Raw genomic sequence first — 23,436 nt, 5'->3', positions numbered from 1 at the left:
CCCTGACACAGCCCTGCCAGCACATCCTCATAGTCTCTGCTGCAGCCATGTCATGCGGCACCAACTGTGTCAGGGCTCTTCCTTCCTTCCTTCCTTCCCTTCCCTCTCCTTCAAAGTGTTCCTATGCTTCATTTCTGATACTGGTTCTTCTTCTTCTGGCCCTGCACAAATGTGAATCTCTAGGTGAATACTCCTATGATGGAAGGCCAGACCTGACCCTGACCTGCAGCCCTGGAGGGAAGGGGCCAGGCCTTGGCCTGCCGGAGTCTCCCAGCTGATATGACTGAAAACAGTCGCTAAGGACAAGGACAGCAGACAGGAGAAGGTGGAGATGAGGAAAAGCCCCCATGCCAGACAGGCCTAGGCCAACTCCTATCAGGGTGAGAAGACTTGAGAAAGCCGGTTAAGACGCTGTGTAGGTCCAGCTGCTAAGCATTGCTCAGCATTTCAGGGGCACGATGCTGGCCCACTCACTCTCTCTTGGCATCTCAGACACCCTCTTCCCCTTCTCTCTTGCTGCCAGAGTGAAAACCTACTCCCTATTATTTCCTGCCCCAGGGTTTCCCAGGAAGACACTACCAGATACCAAGCAGGAAGCCAGGAGCAGGAATGAGACCTCGCCTTTTCCTTTGTACGCCCCTTTCTCTCCTCACCCAGGAACGCCGCGAGCGCGCAGGCAGGGGAGGAGCGGCGGCAATTCCCCAAGCTCCCGGCTGGCCCTCCCGCAGCCGGGCAACCGGGAAACCAGGGTGGCCGGCGGGGAAGCTGCGCTGCTGCAATGACCATGTCAGCCGCTACAAGCCAGGGAGTTAGTGCTTCCCCGTCGCAGGATCCCAGCGGGACAGGAGCGGATGCACTTCCGCCGTCCCGAGCTGTTCGGCGCTGACACAGAGCGACCCGAGCCCGTCCCGGCCCCCACCCTCCGTCCTGCTGGAGCACAGCGGCCCGGGAAGGTGCCTCTCGAAGGGTGCGTCCTCAGCCCTAGGCTCGGCTCGGGGGCAGGGGAGGAGTGGAGGGTTAATGGGGAGGGGGAAGAAATATGAGGGGCAGGGAGGACCCCCCTCCCCCGGAGACACAGCCATCGTCCCTGCTCCCCCTCTGCTGCTCCAACTGCTCTGCAAAAAGGTTAGAAAGAAACAAGAGTGGGAACCCACCGTGTCCTCCTCGGAGGGAGACAGGGGAGCGGTAGATAGAGATAGGCACAGAGTGGTGCTTGCTGCCGTGGAAGTGGTGCTCATACTGAGCCTGAGAAACAGACGAGGAAGAGGAGGCAGAAGAAGCCACGTTAGAGGAACTCCACACAGAGCTGACGATACATCCCCAAAAGAGGGAGCACATCCACAGGGTCCAGGCGGGGCGGCGTCCCGGGCAAATGCTGGGGTCTATTCTCAGGTGCATGGTCAAGGCACAAGACACCTACAGACGGGCAGTCTGAATTCCAGCCAGGGAGAGAGAATAACGTTCATGATGCCAGGGGACCCATGCTAGCAGAAAGGAGAGTCGCTTCCGAGGCTCTAGGGGCGTGCGTGTGTGCTCAAGAAGAAAAGAGACAGTGTGTGTGCGAGAGAGCGAGTGCTAGCGGGGAAGGGGAGGGATGGGGGAAGGTTAGTAACCACACAGAGACGAATAAGACGCGCCGTTTCCCAGGGCTGGATCTACTGTGGCAGGAACCCCGCGGCCGTACCGAGCCTCCAGGAGTGCGCAGGAAAGCCGCACATGTCCGCACGAGGGTCCTGTTCAGGTTCCTCCAGGATCACGGGGTCCTTGAGGACTTTTCCCTGCCTGCGATTCCTGTCTCTCACTTTGCTGAGAGGGACTATTAAAAACGAAAAAGAAGAAATAAGCCAGGGACCCCAGGTAAATTTTTGATTTTTTTTTTTAATCCCAATTCCGGGGGGTTTCTCTTGCTTCTCCACTAGCAAGTGTTGCAATGCAGAACTGCTAGGACACGCACACGCGCGCACACACACACACACACATAGCGATCTAGATTATCATCCTCCTTCCACCGAATCCAGGCGACCGAGGGCTCAATCCGATTAACCCTGCGAGGCCGTCGAGCGCATCGCCAGGTCCTCCCGGGCGGGCTGGAGCGGGTTGGAGCGGCGGGGCGGGCGGCGCGGTGCGGGCGCGGAGCGAGCGAAGCCGGGGCTGGCTGCGGACGGGCGGCCGGCGCCAAGTGCGGCCAACTCGGCGGCGCAGGTGAAGCGCAGCCGGGGCGGCCGGGGAAGCGGCTCCGCCAATGGGCGAGCCGCATGCAAATGTCCCGGCGCCGACGAGCCAATGGGAGCGGCGGCAGCGCTGCGCAGAGGGACTGGCTGGCTCCGGGGGGAGGCGGGGCCGGGGCGCGGCACCGCCCCCGCCATTCATGCGCTCGTATGGTCCCGCGCGCCCCCGGCCCCCGGGAACACCCGGCTCTGGAGCCGCAGCACGGGAACCGGAGCCCGGCACCCACCGGAGCCCCGAGCGGCCCCGGGCAAACGCGCCCACCCCGTCTGTGCGGGGACGGGACCTCCTCCCGTGCCGCCGTCCCGCTGCGCCCCGGGGCCAGCCAGCGCGGGGAGCCCTCGGCCGCGGCGCGGGAATGGATGCGCTGAAGTGCCACCGTCCCGCAGCGCCCGCCTGTCCCAGGGCTCGTCCTGCAGCCGCACCTGCTCAGGAGCAAAGGAAGAACCAGGAACGACCGCGCTCTTTAAAACTCCCTACGGCTCTTACCGTTTTTTTTTTTTTTTTAATTTTTTTTTTCTTTTTAAGGCTCCAACAACAATAGGTATAGTCCAAGCAGGTGTATCTGCACTTAATCCTCGGAGAGTGAGGAATGCAGCCGGAGTTTGCAGCCCATAAATTAATAAACAAATGCAGTAGCTTTATCAAGTAATTTACTGCCTATCAATTTGCATGGCAAAAATCCCCAGCCACGGTGGGGAAGGCAAGCACCAGGAGTGAAGTGACTTACACAAGATCACTCAGGGAGTCAATAAGGAGCTTTAGAAAAGGAGCCAGCCTGCCCCAGGACTCACCTTGCACTGCGCTGCCTCCTTCCCTTTCATTTATTCATACAAACGAATAAATTGTTTATGACTGTAAGTTTTTGTTTTCCCCTCTAGAGCCGTGTTTGTAGGTGTGCACGCATGCGCCTCTGAAAGCTGCTGTTCGACTCGAGTATTCCCTAACACTGAGGTGCTCTGTTTTCAGTCATTGATCTCAATTTGGTACATGTCAGTAACTTGTAATGATCAGCCCTAGGTTGCACACCTAATACTATTAGTTGAGCCTGATATGCTTGTAATTTATTTTCTAGTAACTTACAGTATAAGTGATCTAAATCAGGGGCTAAAGCATCCAGAAATGCTTGCTGTTTTGCTGGGTTTAATCAGGGATTGTGAAAAGCAAGAATATTATCTTCACATTTATCTCACATCTGCCACCTAAGAATCTCAGAGTGCTTTAAAATCTTTTATTAATGAAGCCATTCAACAGCTTTAGGTATTGCTTTGCCATTCTGTAGATAAGGAAACAGAAGCTCAGTCACGTTGAGCCAGTGAGTGACTGATAGACATGGGAACTGAACAGACACTGAGATTCTCCCTCCCAAGCCCTACATGCCGTTATTATAAACTGTTTGACCGATTTGGTGGCCATTTGCTAGCCTTAAAGCGTGAATATCAGCTTTCCTGACAATGGGACACACAGGTGGAGACAGGACTGAGTAACCTGCAGTGCAGGTACCTCCTAGATGGCAAGTCTGCAGTGCCATACAGAGGGCACAGAGCAGTTTTATCTGTGCAAGACAACTTTTTCTGGCCTTGAGGTTTTTTTGAGGAAACTGAGGTTGCTGCCATACATGTGGTGGGATACCACATACATATATATATGTACTTGAGGAAAGGGGGGAATATAACCTGTCACAACACCTTGAAGGGCTGCTGACCCATGAGTCAGCACCCTTGAATCCCTCATCACAGAAGTCCTAATTTTCACACAGTCCATAGACAAAGTGCTCTGAAAAATTTATTGTGTAGTTAAGCTGTAGGGAGCATGATTTAGGGGAAGAGGGGAAGGACAGGTATTAAATACACATCACTGAGTATCAGATTTGTAAAATAAAAGAAATCTGAATGAGTTTCAGATCCAGATAATTATAAGCAATGCAACAACTACACCATTACAAAAAGGACAGAATGTGTCACACATTACAGGATTAGTCAAAGGGGCCACAGGTTTTACAGGTTTAAACATTGAGGACTCAATGCTGCTTTTCCAGGAGACAGGGGTGGAAAATTCATTGCGTTGTGTGGAAAATATATATGTTTTAGAAAGTGCAATTCTAGAGATAAGGACAGGGGAACTGCATGGATACACTTCTTGCCCCTGTCCTGCAGCTATTTTCCCTATTACTGAAAGAGAAGAAAACAGAAGAGGTTGTTTCTTTGACTAAACTGTGGTAGCATCCTTCAGCTTTTAATTCCCCTTTAACAGTCCAACAGGCCACATCCTCTTCTCCATACTCAATCCCCTGTTCATGCTGCCCACCAACCTCCTACCTGTGGGACGCAGAACCCTCAAAGGCCAATAAATTACCAAGCTCAAAACCAAATCACTGATCCTTTTCTTCATTCAGTCTGCCACCAATCCTTCCCCACATACAGAGGTACCAGCTTAGGTGCTGGTAGGACATACAAAGGTGAGCATCACTTCAGACTGCCCTGGCCAGAGACAGAAAATGCCTGGACAGTCCATGAACAGGAGAAACAGAGTGGCTGTGTGTTGGCCCTCCGATGGGGATTTGCTCTACATTCTGCCTACCAGCCTTCCTTTGCTGGAAACCAGTGGTTAAACTGCCTTAGGCAAAAATTAGAAGGGCCAAGAAAACCAAACTCTAGGAGTACACCATAAAAATAAATAATGAAGAAAGGCAAAACCTGTGAAGCTAGCTATAAATACATCATTGGATTCTGGTGACACTGAAAGTACTGGAACTTCACTCTGCCTTGCTTTATGAGATGTCAGTGGATGTATTTACTGCCCTGTAGTTCACAGGTGACTCATTTATTTAGCAGCACCACTGCAGGAAAAGGGCAGATTTCAATTGCAGTCTTCCTCTTGGGTGGCAAGGGGAAGTTTATAGTCAGAAGTGACGTTTCAACATTATTCCCATTAGATTTACTTCAGAAGAGGCTGGCTTTGTTGTATTAATATTAGTTTATTTGATCTGGGTAAACATAGAGTCTTTCTAAATGCTCTTGTGTCTTCAGAACCAAGATGGAATCCCTTAAAGGATAATGGTTTCCATGATATGTTGTGCCCTACAAATATGAGAAAAGTCTTGTTTCCTACACAGCTGTTTCTTTTATTAAAAGAGCAGAGGGCCACTATAATCTGCAGAAATGAGAAATAATAAAGCAATTGTTTCTGAGTTTTAGAATCCCAGAAAGAGACCCAGTCATCTTCAAGCCCAGTAAGGGTTTGTACTCCACCTTATTTAAAGGAGCAAGTACAACTTTCTCTATGTTTCCTATTAAATCTTAGCTGTTAATTACTTTGCTGCACTCAGAACTGAGAAATCAGTGCTGCTGTAAAATCACAGATCTTTTAAACTGGATCCAATGGGGAAACTCGATTAGCATTTATCAGTGCAGCGTGCCTGCCAGAGAGAGGACAGCTTTGCTTCCACCAGTAGAAGCTAACAAGGTACAGTGTTAGTCAGTGCTTTGGTATATAATAAGGTTAAGAGAATAAGGTCAGCTAGAACAGCCTGTCACCCAGAAGCTTTTGCCAGACTGAACTGCTTCTCTCAAGGTTCAAAACAGATCCATTATTTTTTTTAATGTACTTTTCCAAAAACAAGGAGGGTGAAAATATGTCATATATATGACGTTAAAATACAGTTTAAAATAAACTAAACTAAAATATTGCATGCTGTAGAGAGCTTAGGACTGGAATATAGACACCTTTGTCTTTAGCAAGCTACTTCAAATTCTGCTGACAACAGCAACGACCAAAAATCTGGTAAATTCCTCAGCACTGCTGGCAGAATTAACTGCTCTGAGACTAGTCCCTGGTGCCCCACTGTCCTTGTCATCACTGTCTCTCTGCAGGCAGCCTCAAGAGGCAGGACCCAGCAGCACCAAAAAATTATCAGTGTTTGCTCATCCAGAGCGAAAGGGGAGGGTTGCTCCAGGACAGGGCTGAGAAGTACGCACACAGCTGCTGATATGCAGTACTTTTCTTGTGTGCAGTACTTTTTTTGCATATAACCAAGTTGCTGCAGTCTCTGTTCTCAGCTTTATTCTGTATCTGGGGAAAAAAAAAAAAGAAAAGAAAAGAAAAAGGAGCAACCTTTTCTCAGGGCTTCTGTGCTTTCCTTTAAAACCACTGAGTCCAGTTACCTGCAAAAGTTGAGGCATATGCCTTACGTGTTACATGTAACAAAGGTCAGGTATTCTCTTTTCTGCTCAGTTTCAAGGGACCCCACAGATTGCCAAAAGCAACTAATATAGAAGCTTTAGAGCCTAGTTTTGCTCTCATTTATGTCAGGGTGAATAAACTCAACACAGCCAGTTGATTGACATCAGTGAAGGGAAATCTGACCCTTGGTGTTCATTTTTTGAGAAGAAAAATGCAAGTTGATTACAACCAGGTAGTCTGGGCTAGCAGTAAGTTAGCCAAAAGCAATGGTAACCACTGAGACACAAATTCAGTTCTATCAAACATCCAATTTAAGGGCCAAAAAATCTCATAAAGTTCAGACTCTCTGACACATCTAGAGTCCTATGTTGGTGAAAATAAGCAAGAACAAGTGCATGGGCACACAAATACAGCAACATGTCTCTTTTTGATAAGCATTAATCAACTATAATTGGAAAAGAGGCAATGTCAGGATTTGCTAATGCAAACTGACAATAACATGTTCAGATTGCCTGTTTGCTGGATAATGTGCAAAGGATGATCCACTGTACTCAGCAATATGCAAACTAACACAAGCTGAGAGTCCCTTCCCTGGAGAGATTACAGACTTGCTGGAAAGGCATGAGCCAACATATGTCAGAACAGCTTTATGAGCAAACCGTACCTTTTCTCGGCCAAAGTCTCCTAGTCTGCAAACCTATGAGAATGGAAGACACTGGCACTAGTGCCTTGACACAGGAGTGTCTGGCCCATGCTTTCAGCCCTGAGCATGGGAGTTCTTCACTCCCTCATCCCTGGGAATTCTCCTTCACAGAATGTGCTGCAGAGATACCCCTAACCACCTGCACAAAGTACCAGCAAGCATCCTCTCTCCCAAAGCTGCCTCAAAAATGAGGACAAAATCCTTCCCACACCTCAGATCTCCAGCAGATCAGCAATTATGAATGGGATTTGTGTTAAATAAAGGATGCTCAAGTTTAGTTTATTCCAATCATCATAAGGAGGTTCTGTTATTCAAGTACCAACCCTCTCCCCTTCTGTCTCGCCAACACTTTAGTCCCTGCCTCTGGGGTACTTGATCAAAGTGGGCTAAGCAGGCTCTAGTCTGCCCTCCAGCCATGTGCTGACAGGCAGACTCTCATCTCACAAAAGACAACTGATCTTTTGTGGCTGCAGAGCTTTTTCCTCCAGGAAGGTTGGAACTGCATCTATCTCTTACTCTCAGTAAAAGCTGGGCTCAATGGCAGCTGCTCAAAGTTTGTCAGGCAGAGAAACAGAACCTGCTTGGACTTCTTGTATCCCTTTCAGCAATGTGATTTTTTATCAAAGGTTTGTTCAGGCTCAGAAAGATTCTAGAAACTAAAAGACTAGCTGAGTTTGAAAAAATCAGAGTTGCCCACTGCTTGACCTTAGATAATTAGTGAATCACCAATGAAGAAAAAGAGCCCAACAGTTTAATTTTCTGATCTTTCTTTCACAGAATTCACATTTCTACTACCTAAGTTTCACTAAGTGTATCAGTATAAAATGGTAGTGACCTGTAGAACTGATTTCCATCATTCATAGCATCCCCCTCTTACACATCTGTGATTAGCCTGATTTTGAGCAAAATTCATCTCTAGCCTAACTCCTAGGAACTGATACTATGGCTGCATGTGGCTACTATGTTTATGGAAACAAAAAGATATGTGTACCTTCTTATGTTCGGAATCAGTGTTGGCAAGTCTAAGGTGAAGGGGAACAGCCTGTTTCCAGCCTAGTGTGAGCCCTGCCTGGGATAACACACTGCTGTGATCCCTTGCCTTCAGTGACTCTCACAGCAGCAGGAGGTTAGATGCACCAGCACATCACAGATGTTGCCCACCGTAATTTTGTCTGCATCTATTCTGCAGATGTAGATCTGGAAGGTCTGCAAGCTGTGCCTTACACACTAGGACAAATATTAGCACTGCAGAACTAACATGTATGTCACAAAATCTTAGTGTGCTGGGAAATTATTTTTAAGAGTTCTGAGCTCTAAAATTTAAATAGCACCTGAAATACTGAAGTAGAAAGACCTAGAGAATAGATGGAGCTAAAATATCTGCTGAGATAAATAGGGAACTATTTTAATTCTACCCATGAAAGCAGAAAGAAGACTTCTTTTTCCTTTTGCACTCAAAGAAATCTTGTCTGACACAGAAAGGAAAGCTGGAAATACTGTTGCTCCTTTAAACTGACTTCTGTGCTAATGAAAAGCGAGTTCTCTAATATGCACTGTGCACAGGCTCCCCTTTGCTCTTCCATCTATCATTTTTGCCTGGCTTTTGGCTGTGATCACCTGTTCAACTCACAGCAATAACTTCCAGGTGACTGCTGTTTGCTGTGGTCATCCAGCCACCAAAAAAAAAAAAAAAAAAAAAAAAAAAAAAAAAAAAAAAAAAAAAAAATTAAAAGCAAAGAAAGATATAGGGGGGAAACCTTTCAATGCTCTGAGTGTCTCACCACCTGACAAAGAGCAAACTGATTCCAGCAGCCAAGCCTCCTTGCGTGGGAGCTGCTGGTAGGTATAATTTCCTAAGATGTATACCTTGTCAGAGTGCAGGAGATGAAAAGAAAAAGAAGGTCAGAGCAGCCAAAGCTAAAAATCTGAAGGACAAAAGAAGACGCTGTGGGGAACAACTCTTCTGCTTTTAACCCTGAAGGAGCCCGTTCTGCATGGTCTGTGTCAAATTACTTATTGCGAGGGTGTAACAAACAAGACGCTGTTAGATGGCCTTCTCCATGCCCAAAGGGGACAGCTCTTATTGCAGGTGCTGCCTGTGCTACATGCCCTGCACAGGGTAGTACAAGTATACAGTCCAATTGCTCTCACCCACAGTGGAAATTAACTGTTCCCCTCCAAGTAACTAGGCTCATAACAGACCAGACAGACAGGTACCTGAAGAGGCTGTATTGTCCCTGTCTCCACCAATGCAGTATAAACTTTGCCTACAACACTCTTGTTGATGTCCAAAGTGTAATGATGAAGAATCAATTCCCTGAAAGCAATATATACCAGCAACTTTATGAATATTTTTTCCCTCCTTCTCACAAATTTGCCATAGTCAAAGAAGTCACATGTGACACCTATGAATTAAAAATGCATTAATCAGGATATAATTAATCTTAGCTTTCCTTCTGCCCAGGTATAAACATACTAAAATATTGTAACTAACAGCAGTCTATAATATATTGCAACACTCTGATGGTATATATAAGCATCTCACTCAGTATGTGAGCATCATGACCACCAAACAGGCAAACAAGGCATAGTTATTTGCTCATAGGAGGCCTCCAGGCAACAAAAAGTTGCAACAAAGGACAAGATAAGCATAATGGATGCAAACAGACATGCATCCTGCTAACACACAAGAAGCATGTCTGGGGAAAAAAGAACAGGAGAAGCAGCACTGTTGGCAGTTGAAGATCCCATTTTTGAGAGATCAAAATAGCATTAAAGAATCAAGCACATAAAGGGTAATTGGATATGGAAGATGACAAGCCAGCATCACTTCCAACTTCTCTCATCCTTCTCTACTTCTCACTTCTTCTGCAGCTAAAGCAATCAAGAACTGTAACTGTCAGTGCTAAGTGTAGAGAATCAGCTCTGTGGCACTGTATAGTCACAGTTAATTTAGGACATAAATGTTAAAGAATAACAGTTCTGTAGTTTTTTATATAAAGCAATAATTAATGATAATATTTGGGAATTAACCATTGGCATAAAGTGGGTTGCTACTCGATGAGTTCAGTAAAGTTTTGGCTTAAAGTTCAAAACTGGCCTGATTTACTAGTGTTCTATACATTCCCTTCCTAGCAATCTGTAATTCCCCAACATACAGTACAAATGTTGCAATATTGCAACATTTTCAGTTGCAATATTGAGGTGTTATTTCTTCTCAGTCATACAAGAAAGATTATTTCCTTCCTCTTTACAGATACTATTTGAAGACTTCTGCTATGTCCCTCCTCCCTAGACTAGGACATTTGCTCTATTGTTCCTTAGAAATCCATGGGATTTAAACTCTGCTCATTATTGCTGGTTTCCTAGAGACTTTTTCAAAGCATCCACATCTTTCTTGAAGTACAATGTCCCAGACTTGATGCAGTCCTTCAGATAAAGTCTTATGAGCACTGCATACATGAGAATAATCATTTCATGTATCTTATTGATGATACACCTTCTTACATTCCCTATAAGGTGTTTGCCCCTTTTGAAGAGAAAGCTCATATTAGCACCCTGCTAGCTACTCCCAGTTATATATTTTGTAACAGAATTATATATTTTTAAATGGAAAATACCACTAAGCCCTGGTCCACAGGCTCCTAGGCCTTTTGCACTGAGATTTTTAAAAGGTTTTGCAACTTTCAGAAAGTGCAGCTTTGGTCACTGCAGTATTATGCTGAGATGAGTGGTTATACAGCATCCCCTACCTGTTCCCTGCTGATACATGTAATACTTCCAAGGACAGGCCCTGCCTTCAAGGCATGCAATGCACCCACACAAACAAATCAAAGAGATGGAAGCAGAATATACTCTGGGTCCATTTGCAGCAACTGATCAGGGACCTCACTGTGATACTTGGTCTCCAGCAGAGAGGCTCAACAACAGCACAATAGTGAGAATAAGGAGCACTAACTGCTTTAAAAGCATGTCTCTCCTTGTGAAGCACCTCCCTCTCCCATCACTCCCCAGGCTCTCAAACTCCACCTACACAAGCTTCCCCAGAACTGCAGGTCACCTGGGGCCCCAGCAGTTTCCTTGACTTGTGATATCCTCCAACTCACATGTAATTCAGAGCCTTCATAGTATTCACATGGATGCAAAAAGCCAACTTCCTCAAACTGAACACTTCCCTTTACCCAGCACTGTAGTCTTTGTGCAAAATGGGAGGGAAAGCACCCACAGCAACAAAATCCCACTGGAGCTTCAAACACTACCAGAGCAAGTACAGTTACCAGGAGTACAAGGACTTTAAAGACCAGGCAGCCATGAAAACTGGGACATGGAAACCAAGGGAAGGAGTAGCAAACTCCCTCAATGATAGGCTGTATACAACAGATTAGGCATGAACTGCTACCAGCATGGATGTACAATCTATTGGGTAGAGCAAACAAAAAATCCAGCTACTTATTGTAAAGGGTCAAGGAAAAAACTAAAACCAGCAATGCAGGGGTTACACTTAGATGCATACAAACACATGTGCATGCACAAGAGCGCACACCTTTCTGCTCTGCTCTCTCCCTTGTAGCCTCTTTATCTCCTCCCCAGCCCATCAGCCCAGGACAGCTACAGAAGGAACAAAAAAACCAAAAGGGAAAATAGCAAAATGCCTAGCATAACCTGTAGAGGGAAGTCACTTGAAGAACCACGCTTCTTGATTTTTTCCATCTGAATTTTGAATTGGTCATACAAAAGCCATCTGTTCCCTGGACCAATATATCTCTTAAGTAACCCCTTAAGTTATAATTAGGTCTGCATAGTTTTAATTAGATGCCACATTTCACCTCCCTTGCCTTTTTATTAGTCACCTAAAGTGAGCACTCAGGATGGCAACACACAGTCTGCCACTGACTCGTCCAGGGTACTGGCAGAAGCATGGTGGGTATATGAGGGTGAAAGAAATGTGAGTGGTCTTCAGGATGACTAACTGTGAATCATTTTGTTGCTGTCTTTATCTCTGCATTCTGATCTCCTCCTGCACAGAAATCTGAAGGTAGCTATTTTGTGACAGCCCAAGCTACCAAAAAAAAACCCCAAAGAGACAGAAAGCAGTATGTGATCAACAGAACAAGCAGATATACAGGTGCTCTGTATAACACATTTTCTTGCACTGAGACACTACTTACCCACTACCAGCCCCTACACTAGGTGTTATCACCAGAAATGTAGCAGCAGGCAGATAAAACAAGGGCATCTGATATTCCTGGCTACCTGAAAAAATGTTTGTTCTACAAGCAGCAGAACTGCAGAAATAACTGATTAAGAAATGAGGCTTTATGATTCCCCTTTGTTGTGCTGTGTGTGCCCTCCCCTATTCACCACAATGTCACCACATGACCTTTGGTTCCCCCTGCATTCTCTCACACTCCCTTCTCTGACATCCTCTGGTTTTTGTCCTATTTCCTTACCCCACTGTAACACCTTTCATTTCTTTTCCTTCTCATGTCTTGCTTTGGCTGAGGAAGAGGTAGCCTGTATGGATGCAGGTTCAGAGTTGCAAGCCTGCCAGCTGGTGGGCCAGCCCTTACACCTCAGCAGGGATGGGGAACAGGTTTTGGAGGAATTCAGTATCTCTGGGGCTTTAATGCTCCTGTCAAATGTGGTGGCTACTGGCCAGGAAACCAAGGGGTAATGGTCAAACAGAGTGATTGTAGAAGCATGATTTCCCCATAAGAACAGACTGAAATAACACTGTATTTCCACACTTGTACAGAATGGTCCAAAAGAATCCTTAAAAATTGAGAAATTCTATTCCCCTTTGATCAAGCATTATTCTCCTCTAGAAATGGGAGATTTCATCTGGCACTGGCAGCAGGACCTAGACCATCTAGACCCCAAAAGGTAGGATGCTGCTCTTCCTCACTGCAAACATTGCTTCTGTATCAGAGCCAAACACTGAACAAAGCTTGCACTAGAAAGAGAAATCAATTAGCTAATGAAGTTAGAGGAGAGAAGAAAATACTACACAAGTGTAAATTTCAAAACCAGTAGAACAGCACATTTCCAACTTCTGTCAGGGAAATGGGTAGCCTCTGAGGGAAGCCCCAAGCTGTCTAATTATTTGTGGGTTCTTTGAAACCCTTTGACCTATCCCCAGAAAGACTGCTGAGCTTTAAGATACTTTTAACAAAATTTTCATCTAAAGGAATAAAGCTATAAAAAACTTCTGCTTTCAACAAAAAAGCAGAAGTTGTTGTTGCTGGTTTTGTTTTTTTTTTCCCAGCAAGCTGTATTGAAAACTCATTATTGAGTTTTCTCAGGCCACTAGTTACAGGCTAAAAATAATACATATCCAGATGTTTATACAGAGCTTATCATAGCTTAGGTTACATAAACCATGGCAAAATAGGGTTAAAATCACACTAGACAAAGTGCTGAGACAACCAGGCAAAAATCCCACTCTATCCAAATGGGACAGCTGGCATTTAGCAGGTATTTTTACCACCATCCATCTTCATTTTTCTCCTTATCTCCCATATTTGTAATGGCCCACCCCACCCTTCACAGTAACACACACAGGCTCACCCACTCACTCCCATTTCTTCTCTTGCCAAGAAAAGCATCTTGGTGGGATTCAATCATTTGTTGTCCACAGAACTTCTGGCGTGTGTCTCTAAATAGCTGACATCTGGAGGAGCTATACCTTCCTTGGCACAATCAGATGCTGCTAAAGAACATGACAAAATGCCTCATTCTTAAAATATCTTCTCTCTTCCCCCTACTTCTTTGCAATGAGATTTTTTTTTTTCCCCGAAAGGGATTCACAGTCCACTTCATATAGTGACCAGCTTTCCCAGCTGTTGTTCCCAGGGACATAAAGAAACCAATGTAAAGTATACACTGATAACAATCCATTATTTCTGCCCTCACATCTGTAACATACTCATTGCTGTTTAGGAAGAATGTATCACTCTAGAATGCTGCTGCTGAGCTAGGGAAACAAGTGGAGCATTAGATTCTTTAATTACAAAACTCCACTTTCCTCTTTATTATTCAGAAAATGTTTATATCAACTAAAACAGAGGTTTCACAAACTACAGAATTTCCTATCTATACAAATATATTTCACTTAATGATTCTTTCTGGCTCACAAACAAATAAGGAGTCTACAAGAATATATATGATCCTGATCTTGATATGATAAAAAGACTGAAAGAAATGCAGAAGGGGGAAAATGTTACATGGATTTCCAGATTGCCACAATATTGAATGCTCGATTTTGCAACAAAAATCCCAAATTACTCAGAGCAGGGTTGTTGTTGGCTTTTTTAACGTTCTGTCACACACACGTGCCAATCTATTCATGTTCACGTGTAATCTTTACTTCAGTGGAGTATGCTTTCATTCAAAAAATACAGCTAGCACATACATGCCTTAGGTCACCCAGGAAAAAGGAATTCAAACAGCCAGCAAAGTGATGGGCAGCACAGATGCTCCTAAACTGATTAAATTGCTGTTGCTAGAACAAACACACCGCAAGCCCTTTCCCTTTTGGTTTATTCAAGGTACCTTGTCATTCTTCTCCAGCCCCTTCCAAACTGCTCTTGTTAGCAGGTTGAGAGAATTAAGTTGACTCACTAATATTAACAGGTCTCTCTAATTCAATAGCAGCTTGTTCAGAGAATGCCACCTGCCTTCTCTTTAAGCAAAAGACACTGAAACACAGCCAACACTTCACCCAGCTGTTTCAAAAGCTAAAATTAGACACACCTGTTTTAACAGTTGTTTCAGCAGCTGGACATTGGGATTTGGATCATTCAGATTTACTCACAGCTTTTTCCCCTTAGAGCCAATAGTACAATTTTAGTGTTTCATCCTGTGTTTAGAGAAATTTATGTGGCAGGGGACGGTGTGAATGAATCAAAAGAGGTCAGAGTGTTTCTCTTCCACATTGCTGGACTTTGCTACAATCCAAGAAAAACTGCCTTTTCAGTTCCTGCCTTCAGATTCCAATAGGATCGAGATATTCTGGTCTTGATCTAATAGTATACAAGAACAATATCTTGAACCATCTATAAACCAAAGTAGTGATAAGCTGCAGGTATAAAATGGCAAGTTTGTGAGATTTGTACTCTCTTTTTGCTGCAATGAGTTGGCAATGCTCATAGCTAAAGCCAGAAAGTGAATCCTGCCAACTTTTCCATGCAAAACCCACTTCCCCAGCATCTAAAGCACAACTGTCCCACCAGTTGTCTTCACATTCAAAGTCATCCCCCACTGCAGAAACCTATGTCATGCTGGAAACAAAAACCACTGAGATGTTATGAAAGAACTGACTGCAAACTGAAAGACAAAATAAATTAAATCTTACTGAAATTACACTTTAAACACTTTCTAGAGCTGTTTCCAAGCTTCTGTATCTGACCAAGTTGCTTGAGAATCCAAAAACCTTGTCCTAAGAGGAAGGTTCAATTCCCTAAAATCACAGTATTTCACAATCTAGTTCTGTTTTACTTTTTCCCTGAGGCAAAATTAATTTATACAGTTGCTATCCAGACCCATTTATTCCCAAACTAGAGTCAAGCCCTCTGGTGTTGACTGTGGGACCAACTGGTAAACACGATCAGGGAGATAATCTATGTTACAAAGAAACATGCAAAACCAGGAATTCCATGAATTTGTGTTATAGCTAAGAAAAAAACACAGAAGAATTCTCAAGATAGTTTTTGAAGTTACAGTTGGCCCTGTAGTCTTAGTGTTCCCATATAATCAGAAGCCATAAATTAATTTGTAAACATGAGTGCACTGAGTTATATAAAAGTAAACATCTCACAGAGTATATACTCATTATGTACTCCCCTGGAATGGGCACCTGAGTGTTTTCAAAGAAAAGACACTTATGACCTGAACCCAGAGAGGTAGCATGCACACCTATGGAGATTATTGATAATGTACATAAGTGTATGCAAGGATACAACCATGGCCATACATCTCTGTAGCCAAGGGAGCAGGGCCCTCAGAGCACACTGCACATTATCAGCTTCCCATCAAAACACACTGCAAATTTTCTAAGAGAAAGGCAGAAAGGGTAGGGAGACTACTTGGCTGTCAAATCCAATAATAAATGCTTGTCAAGAGTGTTTTTGAGTAAAAGTGCTTGGAGAAGTGGGGCCACCATGATCAAACTGTCCGAGTTGAACTCAAGAGCAGGGAAGGCAGGAGAGACAGTGACACAAAGACTTTCTCCTCTTTCTGGGAAATAATGAACAAATCCTTCAGGGTAATTACTCTGTTACACCTGCTAGCCCTGCTCTCAAGTCCATATGAGACAAAAGATGCTCCCATCTTCCCTCAGATTAAATGTGCCTTGTAAAAAGCGATCAGAGATTGGCACGATAATTATCCTTCCTCATTAGAAAGCAAGCCCTGAACCTGACTGAATATGACTCCTCTGTCAAGGCCCTTTGTGGGCTCTAATAGAACCCAGCCAACATCAACAGGCACAACACTTCATGTGAACAAAACAAAGCAACATATCAAGTAATCTTGTCTTTTTAGTTGCTTTTTCTCTTCCAAGCCTGATAAGTGAGGTGGGAAGGTGCCAAATTCTTTTTTAACTAGTATAAATGAGCCTAAATGTCACAGAAGAGCCTTGTGAAGTGAAAAGCTTTCTAAATGGTTTTCTCTCCCACATCTAAAATAGACTGCTCTTTTTTCTTTTTCTTTTCAATTAAAAAAGGCACACTCTCTCAGACCACTGCCTTTCACCATTCCAAGGGTCAGCCAGCTGTAGGGACCCAGAGAGCTTTCAGTGTTTTTCTGGTGTATCATGTACCAATAGTGGAAGGGTACACCTTTGCACATGGAAGCCAGGAAGAAGGGTAAACACATAGGTAAATATAAAGTTAAAAACTTTTCTGACAGGAGCATGAGCAAATCTAAAAGGCCTTTCTGTGACAGAACATACATGCTCCCTCCTTTTTTTAATTTTTTTTAAATGCATTTGGAGCATATTTGTTGCTTTGGTTCTTTTCTGTTAGCATGAATGTGAGCAGTGACTAACCCCAAGAACTCTGACCCCAGTGACTGCAGCACCACTATGGAAAGGGCAGTGCTGAGGCAAGACACTACTCCTGGCACAGACAGGGCAGACAGGACAATCGCATTTGAAAGGGATGAGTGGGAACAGCTCAAGCTTCCACAGTGGTGCACATCTAGATATGACTGGTAGATACAGCACACTGAGCAGGATGGGTGGTCAATGGTCAGTCATTATGGGAGCTTTGTGACAGCAGATGAGGGCAGACAGCACTGGCTAGTGCACACACTGGAGCATTAGGAAGAACTGCAGAGAACTGTGTTCAGTGGCCGTAATGAATCAGCTACTTCCCTTTTAGTACAACCAACCGTGGTCACTTGATCATCCCAAAGGTCACTCCTACCTCCTCAGTCAGGCTCATTTCTTGATGTTCTCAGTTAAAAAGCTCTGACTGCATTTCTGGTCTTAACAGAATGCTGTCAGGAGAAGCATCCCCTTTGGTTCTGCAGCCAAATATAAGGCTCAAAGAAATGATCACATCCTGTTCAACAAAACATGCTGCAAAATGATGCTGCTTTGCAGCACTAGGAGCAGAACTCTGTTAATGCATTACAGTATCCTGCACCACTGTCAACTGAGATGTGTGGTGCCAAAATGCAATGGCATTTAAAAAGAAAACTTATTCTTCAATTACAAGATTACAAGCACATCACAAGAACACAGCAAACACAAATAACCTACAGGAATGCTATAATTTAACACATAGGAGCAGAGTCAGCCACCAAATTTAGGACACCTGACATCACAGAAGGGTAACCTTGGATACTCTGCAAAGGAGCCCTCTGCAAGCTACTCATGCATGGGACTCCACTGCAACCTACCCTATTCTCAGCCTCCTTCCAACACCCAAATCAAGAGACACCTTCTACACTGGAAAAATGGAGTCTCACAAAATTAATTTTACTATTTCACCATCTGCCACAGTCTGCTCTTTCCCAAGAAGGAATGTGGGCCTTCCCATTCCAGGCAGAATCCAGAAGCTCAGACTAGTAAAACTACCATCCTCTGAAATCTAAATCTCAGAGCTGGCCCCTCAGGTGCAACAAGAGGGATTTTAAACATTTTTTTGTTTTGTTTTAATATTGTGCTATTCCTTTCATTTGCCTTTTCTTTTTGTATGTGGGTAAAGGGAGAGGGGGGCTGTTTTCATGCTTTCATCTGTAGTAAATAAAAAATTTTGTTTCATAAAAATTAAATGAGCAGATTCAATGACACTATATGCCTGCAGGAGCTCAGATTCTAAGATACACATCAGCCACCAGTGGCCTCAAATTAAATTATGCACTAGCAATAAAAAGCATCTCACATTTAAAAAACAACAGAACTTGATCAGTGAACATTTCAAAATCTCTGCTCTGCAGAGGCATACACAGGTGTTTGCTAGGCAGATGTGACAGAGCATTACTACACTGGAGTAGTGGTTAATTGCTGTGATCATTTAAATATGCATTTATTTGCCTTTGGATTGAGAAAATGAAAATCTAAAGTGGAGTTGTTTTGTGGCCCCAGTGCTAGTAACTAGCCTCCTCATCTAGGTAAATTTGGGTAGGCAACGTTGCTCTTCCTTGCCTTGCCTCAGCTTTCCTAAAACTAATCATCTTCACAGAAATCTGACTTATTTCATTGGTCTCCCTTCTCCTGTGACCACTTGCCTGTTTCCCTTTTCTGTCTTCCTTCCTTGTCTCCCTGTTTCATGGGCTGGGAGCAAGAGGAGCACATGCATAACCCCATTTCTTTACCTTCCTGCTTACAGCATTTCTCAATTTCAGGAAAGTTCCTTTTTATTATTGCTGGCTGGCACCTTATTTGCATAAGGATGAACTATGAAGCAGTGCTACCTCTCCTCTTCTGCAATACCAGAGTCTCCTGATGAGTTTGAGTAGTTTTAAACAGGGTTATGCTTTCTCATGTGCCCTCTTGCAAGCTTGGTGCTCTGCCAGGCAGCTGCAGAATGGCTACACTGAGTGCTGAATATTCCCGGTGCAGCAGGATAACAGGAGCTCCAAGGTGGAAGGCTCATCCAAGCTCCCACAGCTAAAGCCTGGCAAAAAGAATGAGCATTCCTGCTGCCTTGAAAATGATGTATGTGCCCAGAGGCTTTGCACAGCTTACAGCCATGTATGATGCTCCACACTGCTGCCTGAAGCCCTGCACGTGCTGTAAATGGCCACACCGAGAAACACGCTCAACAGCACGAACCTGAACACCAAGATCAAGTAATGTAAAAGGTAAAGTAACCCCACTGCCCAGGGTCAGCCTTTGCTTGCAGGGTTTGTTTTTATGTAGATATTCATGTATAGTTTAATGGCTGGCACATTGAAGGGGATAGCAGGAGATAAGCTGGCTTGTTCCTTTTGGATAGGATTAAAAGGTTTTTCACTGGTTCAGCGCTTCTTGAGAAAAATAACTGTTTCTCTCACAAACCTCAAAAGGCAGGAGGTTGCAGTCTAGCTGGAAATGGTGACAACAGGCCTTTTGGCACTTCTGCTCTAAAAGGAGCTGTGAAAAAAATACAATTTTCTCATCTTCCCAGAATTAACCAGATCAAATATGCCTGACCTTCTGAAGAGCAGAAAATGTTGGGGCACTCCTCTGTCAATGCTCAGACCTGACAGAAAAGTTGAGGTTATATCCAGCTGGTCTGACTAAATTACAAAAAACTTACAAGTAGCTTAACCTCAGCAGCTCCCTTGCAAAAGCAGCTACAAGAACCCCTGGCCAGTGTGATCCCAGCAGCCCACACAGAATTCACCTCCCTGATGGCCTCCAAGCAAGGGGTACACATTTACAGTAAGTCACATACTAAATACAATTTGCAGCCTGCTAGGAATGAGAAGGTTTACTGCTAAGAAAGATATGGGATTGACACTTTTTTTTGTCAATTGTGCCAGACATTTAAGTAAAACTCTACTTGTCCTGGGAAAGTGGCCAGACGGGATTATGCAATACCACTGACATCTCATTTTCTGTATGCTTGTTAATTCAGCCTATTAACAAATTTCATCACAGTTACAAACACTGGCGTAAACAAATATTTTCTTATATGTAGCCAAGTTTTCAAAAGTTTTGTAAATCTCTCATCATTTACAGGAAAATAGGCTCTGCCAGTTAATAATTTGTGTCAGACTCATGCAGAATACCCAGCTATGTAGCAGGAGAGGAGACTCCATTCTCCTGCTCCAAAGCTGCTGCCTCCTAGACTGCAGAAGACCTGATCTCCCCACTGCAAGTGGTGTACAAAAATACCAGCACACTCTGAGCAGCTCTGGGCCTATTCAGCACAGCAGCAGAGCACTTGGTTTTATTCTACATCAAATGCATAACCCTGAAAATATACAAAAATCCTGTTCCAAAATCCACAGCTATACAAAGAAATTGTTTACTACATAGGAATATTTTATATTTGTAAAATCTATGGTATCAAACTATTCCAAAGGAATTTACTGCCAGAGTGTACATAGAAAGGAAACATTAATTACTCCAACTTAAAGGAGAGCCAAGCTGAGGCAGTGAGGGGCAAACTACACCACTGGTGGGGGCGGGGGTGTCCCTGTGTGTTTCTGCACAGCCTCTAATGACATGATCACATGCTACTGTTTTTTGACATCACCTTTCCTTCACTCCTTGCACAAGAAGAATGATGCCTGGTAAATGTGCTGTTACTTGATCCTATGTTTTTTCTTCATTGCTCCATTTGTGGCCCTTCTGCACATTACTAATCCTGCTCTGATTTCCACATGGGCTTTTCTGCGGTCCCACTCAGCAAAGCACTGGACTGTTTTGCAAAAACTAATTACTTTGGACAACACCTTTCTCATGTGATAAACTCATTTTCCAAATGCTGAGCTCAGGAATAGGGAAATTGAATCAAAATGGCCACTAGCATTGAATGCAGAGTCTCAGATTGCAAATTCTGTACACACAGTGAGCTTAGAACCTTATGGAACCTTACACATTCAAAACATAGCTGGTACTGACTTCATTCCTGCTTTTAAGGGCTCAATACTGTTTCCATCCAAGCTGTAGATCTCAAGTAAGAGACCAGAACACAAGAAATACATAATTCAGAAGCAACTTCCCCAGCATTATACTGTGACTCTGGAGTAGAAAGAGGGATAGAAGAATGAGATGTCTCCTAATCAATGCTTTGCTAAAGAGGTATCCCTCCCTTGTAGGAATCTTTTTCTTCATTCACTACACAGTCAGCTTCAGAAAAATCAAAGTGCCATTCCATGTACAAGGCCATCAATTTGAGAACAGATCCAAGTGCCACAAGCTCCTTTTTCTTCTGTGCACAGCATGGGTGAAAGGCATATAGAGAAAATAATGAATAAAGATGTTACCAAACATTGTAGCACAAAGACCATAACCAAATGATCACAAGGTCTTTTTACACTAATTTTTAACTCCTTGACTTTGGATTGCCCCCAGTCCTTCAGATTTGTTAAATAGGAAACAGCTTAGATAAATATTTATATAGAGATAGATAGGTTTGAAAATACAGATATACAAATATATATATATGCACATAAAAACATATAGCTTTCTCTAAAACTTATTTAAAGTTTCAGTGAGTTCCTTTTGATTTAAAGAGATGCTACAATATCCATTGGCATTTCTGTTTTACATTTTTTATTGAACAAATCTAGAACTGAAAACTAGATTTCCTTCAAATTCCCTTACCTGCATAATGCAAGGAAATGAAAATGTCTGTCAGCAAAAGTAATGTGTTTAATACCACGCCAGCCCTAAACATCAGTAGAGATTTCTGTGTATTGCAGATAATTCTATCACCAAGCCATATTGCTCTGTGATGTGCTTTTATCTTTGCTGTAGGATAATATCAATATTTCAAGCACGAACAAAAGAATGTTTTATGAGATTGATGTGGGAAAATACGGTGACAGGTACATAAAAAAGGGCAAAGAAAAATGCCAGGTACTCATCATAAATGCCTTCCATTCCCACCAGAATTTGTCTAGTTTATCCAACTTTAATCAACAAGTAGAGGTCCACTGGGGCACCAGTAACTTGGATTACATTTTCAGTGCTAAAGAAGAAGAGCAAGCAAAAGAAAGAAGAATAAAGAAGGTAACAGGATAGGGAGACTGTCACCTACATCCTAGAAGTTTAGACCTTTAGAGGCCAAAATTGTATATTGTTAAACTTTTAAATTAAATAAAAAGAAATTATTTTTAAAGAAGAAAAGAGAATGGGGAAAAAAAAGTATTGAGCCATTTGCTGTACTGTACACATCCCTAATAAAGGCCAGATGACATGGGGCAAAAATACTCAGGGAATAAACCCATGATGCCCTGAGCAGGCAGCTCTTTGGACACTGCTAGAGCCTGTGCATGGAAGTGCCCAAACAAGAAGTTAACCCTGTATGGCTCTGGTTGAATTTGGATGAATTATCACCCCCTGCCTACTTCTGAAAGGTAGACAAGGTAGTTTTTCTGCAGAAAAACTCTCAGCTACAGACACAATTACACCAAGAAAGCCAGTGTTTTTCTTCACTACAGCTAATTAGTTACCTGTGCCCCACACTGGCACAAGATCTAAGCTTATTTATATAAACTTTGCAAGTAACTCTTCTGGCAAATCCACCAACACAGATCATTTATCATATTGTCCTTTTTTTTCCTCTGGGGCTTGCAGTTCCTCCCAGTTTGACAACAGAACTGATGATTAGTATTTAACCCCTTTCCACATGAACACTGCAGCTGTTCGGCCAGACTGATTTGTTACTGTTGTTTGGTGTTAGGTACCTCAATATTTGTTTGTTGAACTGAGAACCCTTACAGGAAGCTGAGTTTCAGGAAAAGAGCAATCGGCACCTTCTGCAGGTTCCAAGTCATTAAAAATGAGATAATCAAAATTATTAGTTCTGTCAATCTTGTGTGATTTAATTGGAAGCAAAAGGAAATCTCACAGCCCAATCTTTTCTAAAGTATCCTCCAACTCTACTGTCCAACTCAATGTTCTCCTGGGGACAATCAGATAGTTTTTAGTCCATCTGAAACAGTGCTTGTTTCAAACCCAATTTCATGAAATGCCTAAAAAACTCTTAGAAAATAACTGTGACTCTGGAGTAGAAAGTATTACTCATAATAAGTACTGAACCTTTTATGATGTTACATTATTACCAGACAGTAAATTCGTCTGTCTCCCCAAATCCCTTACCAACTTCTTTTAAATACATAAATAAAGAGGGGGAGTTTCAGTGGATATTATTTCACAATAT

The 23,436-nt window shown here is 43.4% G+C and overlaps 1 protein-coding gene and 1 long non-coding RNA gene across 21 annotated transcripts in view; one reads left to right on the top strand and one right to left on the bottom strand.

The window, feature by feature from the left end:
• Positions 1-23,436, bottom strand: part of NRXN3 (neurexin 3) — an 868,815-nt gene that overhangs the window by 350,630 nt on the left and 494,749 nt on the right. For 2 of the 20 annotated variants that reach the window (XM_077180583.1, XM_077180578.1), the window contains exon 1: positions 1,155-2,246. The exons of 15 other annotated variants lie outside the window; for them this stretch is intronic. In XM_077180583.1, coding sequence (XP_077036698.1) covers positions 1,155-1,398 — 244 coding nt within the window. In that variant the 5' untranslated portion in view covers positions 1,399-2,246. Of the gene's footprint in view, positions 1-1,154; positions 2,247-23,436 lie in introns of those variants that run through there. 3 more of the 20 variants (XM_077180584.1, XM_077180581.1, XM_077180582.1) reach the window with 3 other exon arrangements.
• The window catches only part of LOC143694398 (uncharacterized), a 142,339-nt gene continuing 120,621 nt past the window's right edge, over positions 1,719-23,436 (top strand). The window contains exon 1 of the long non-coding RNA XR_013182861.1: positions 1,719-1,857. This is a non-coding gene — a long non-coding RNA (uncharacterized LOC143694398). The remainder of the gene's footprint in view (positions 1,858-23,436) is intronic.

The sequence above is a fragment of the Agelaius phoeniceus genome, chromosome 6 (genome assembly GCF_051311805.1).
Source record: "Agelaius phoeniceus isolate bAgePho1 chromosome 6, bAgePho1.hap1, whole genome shotgun sequence".
Taxonomy (NCBI): Eukaryota; Metazoa; Chordata; class Aves; order Passeriformes; family Icteridae; genus Agelaius; species Agelaius phoeniceus.
The sequence above is the reverse complement of the archived record's forward strand: the minus strand, read 5'-3'. Positions and strand labels throughout refer to the sequence as shown.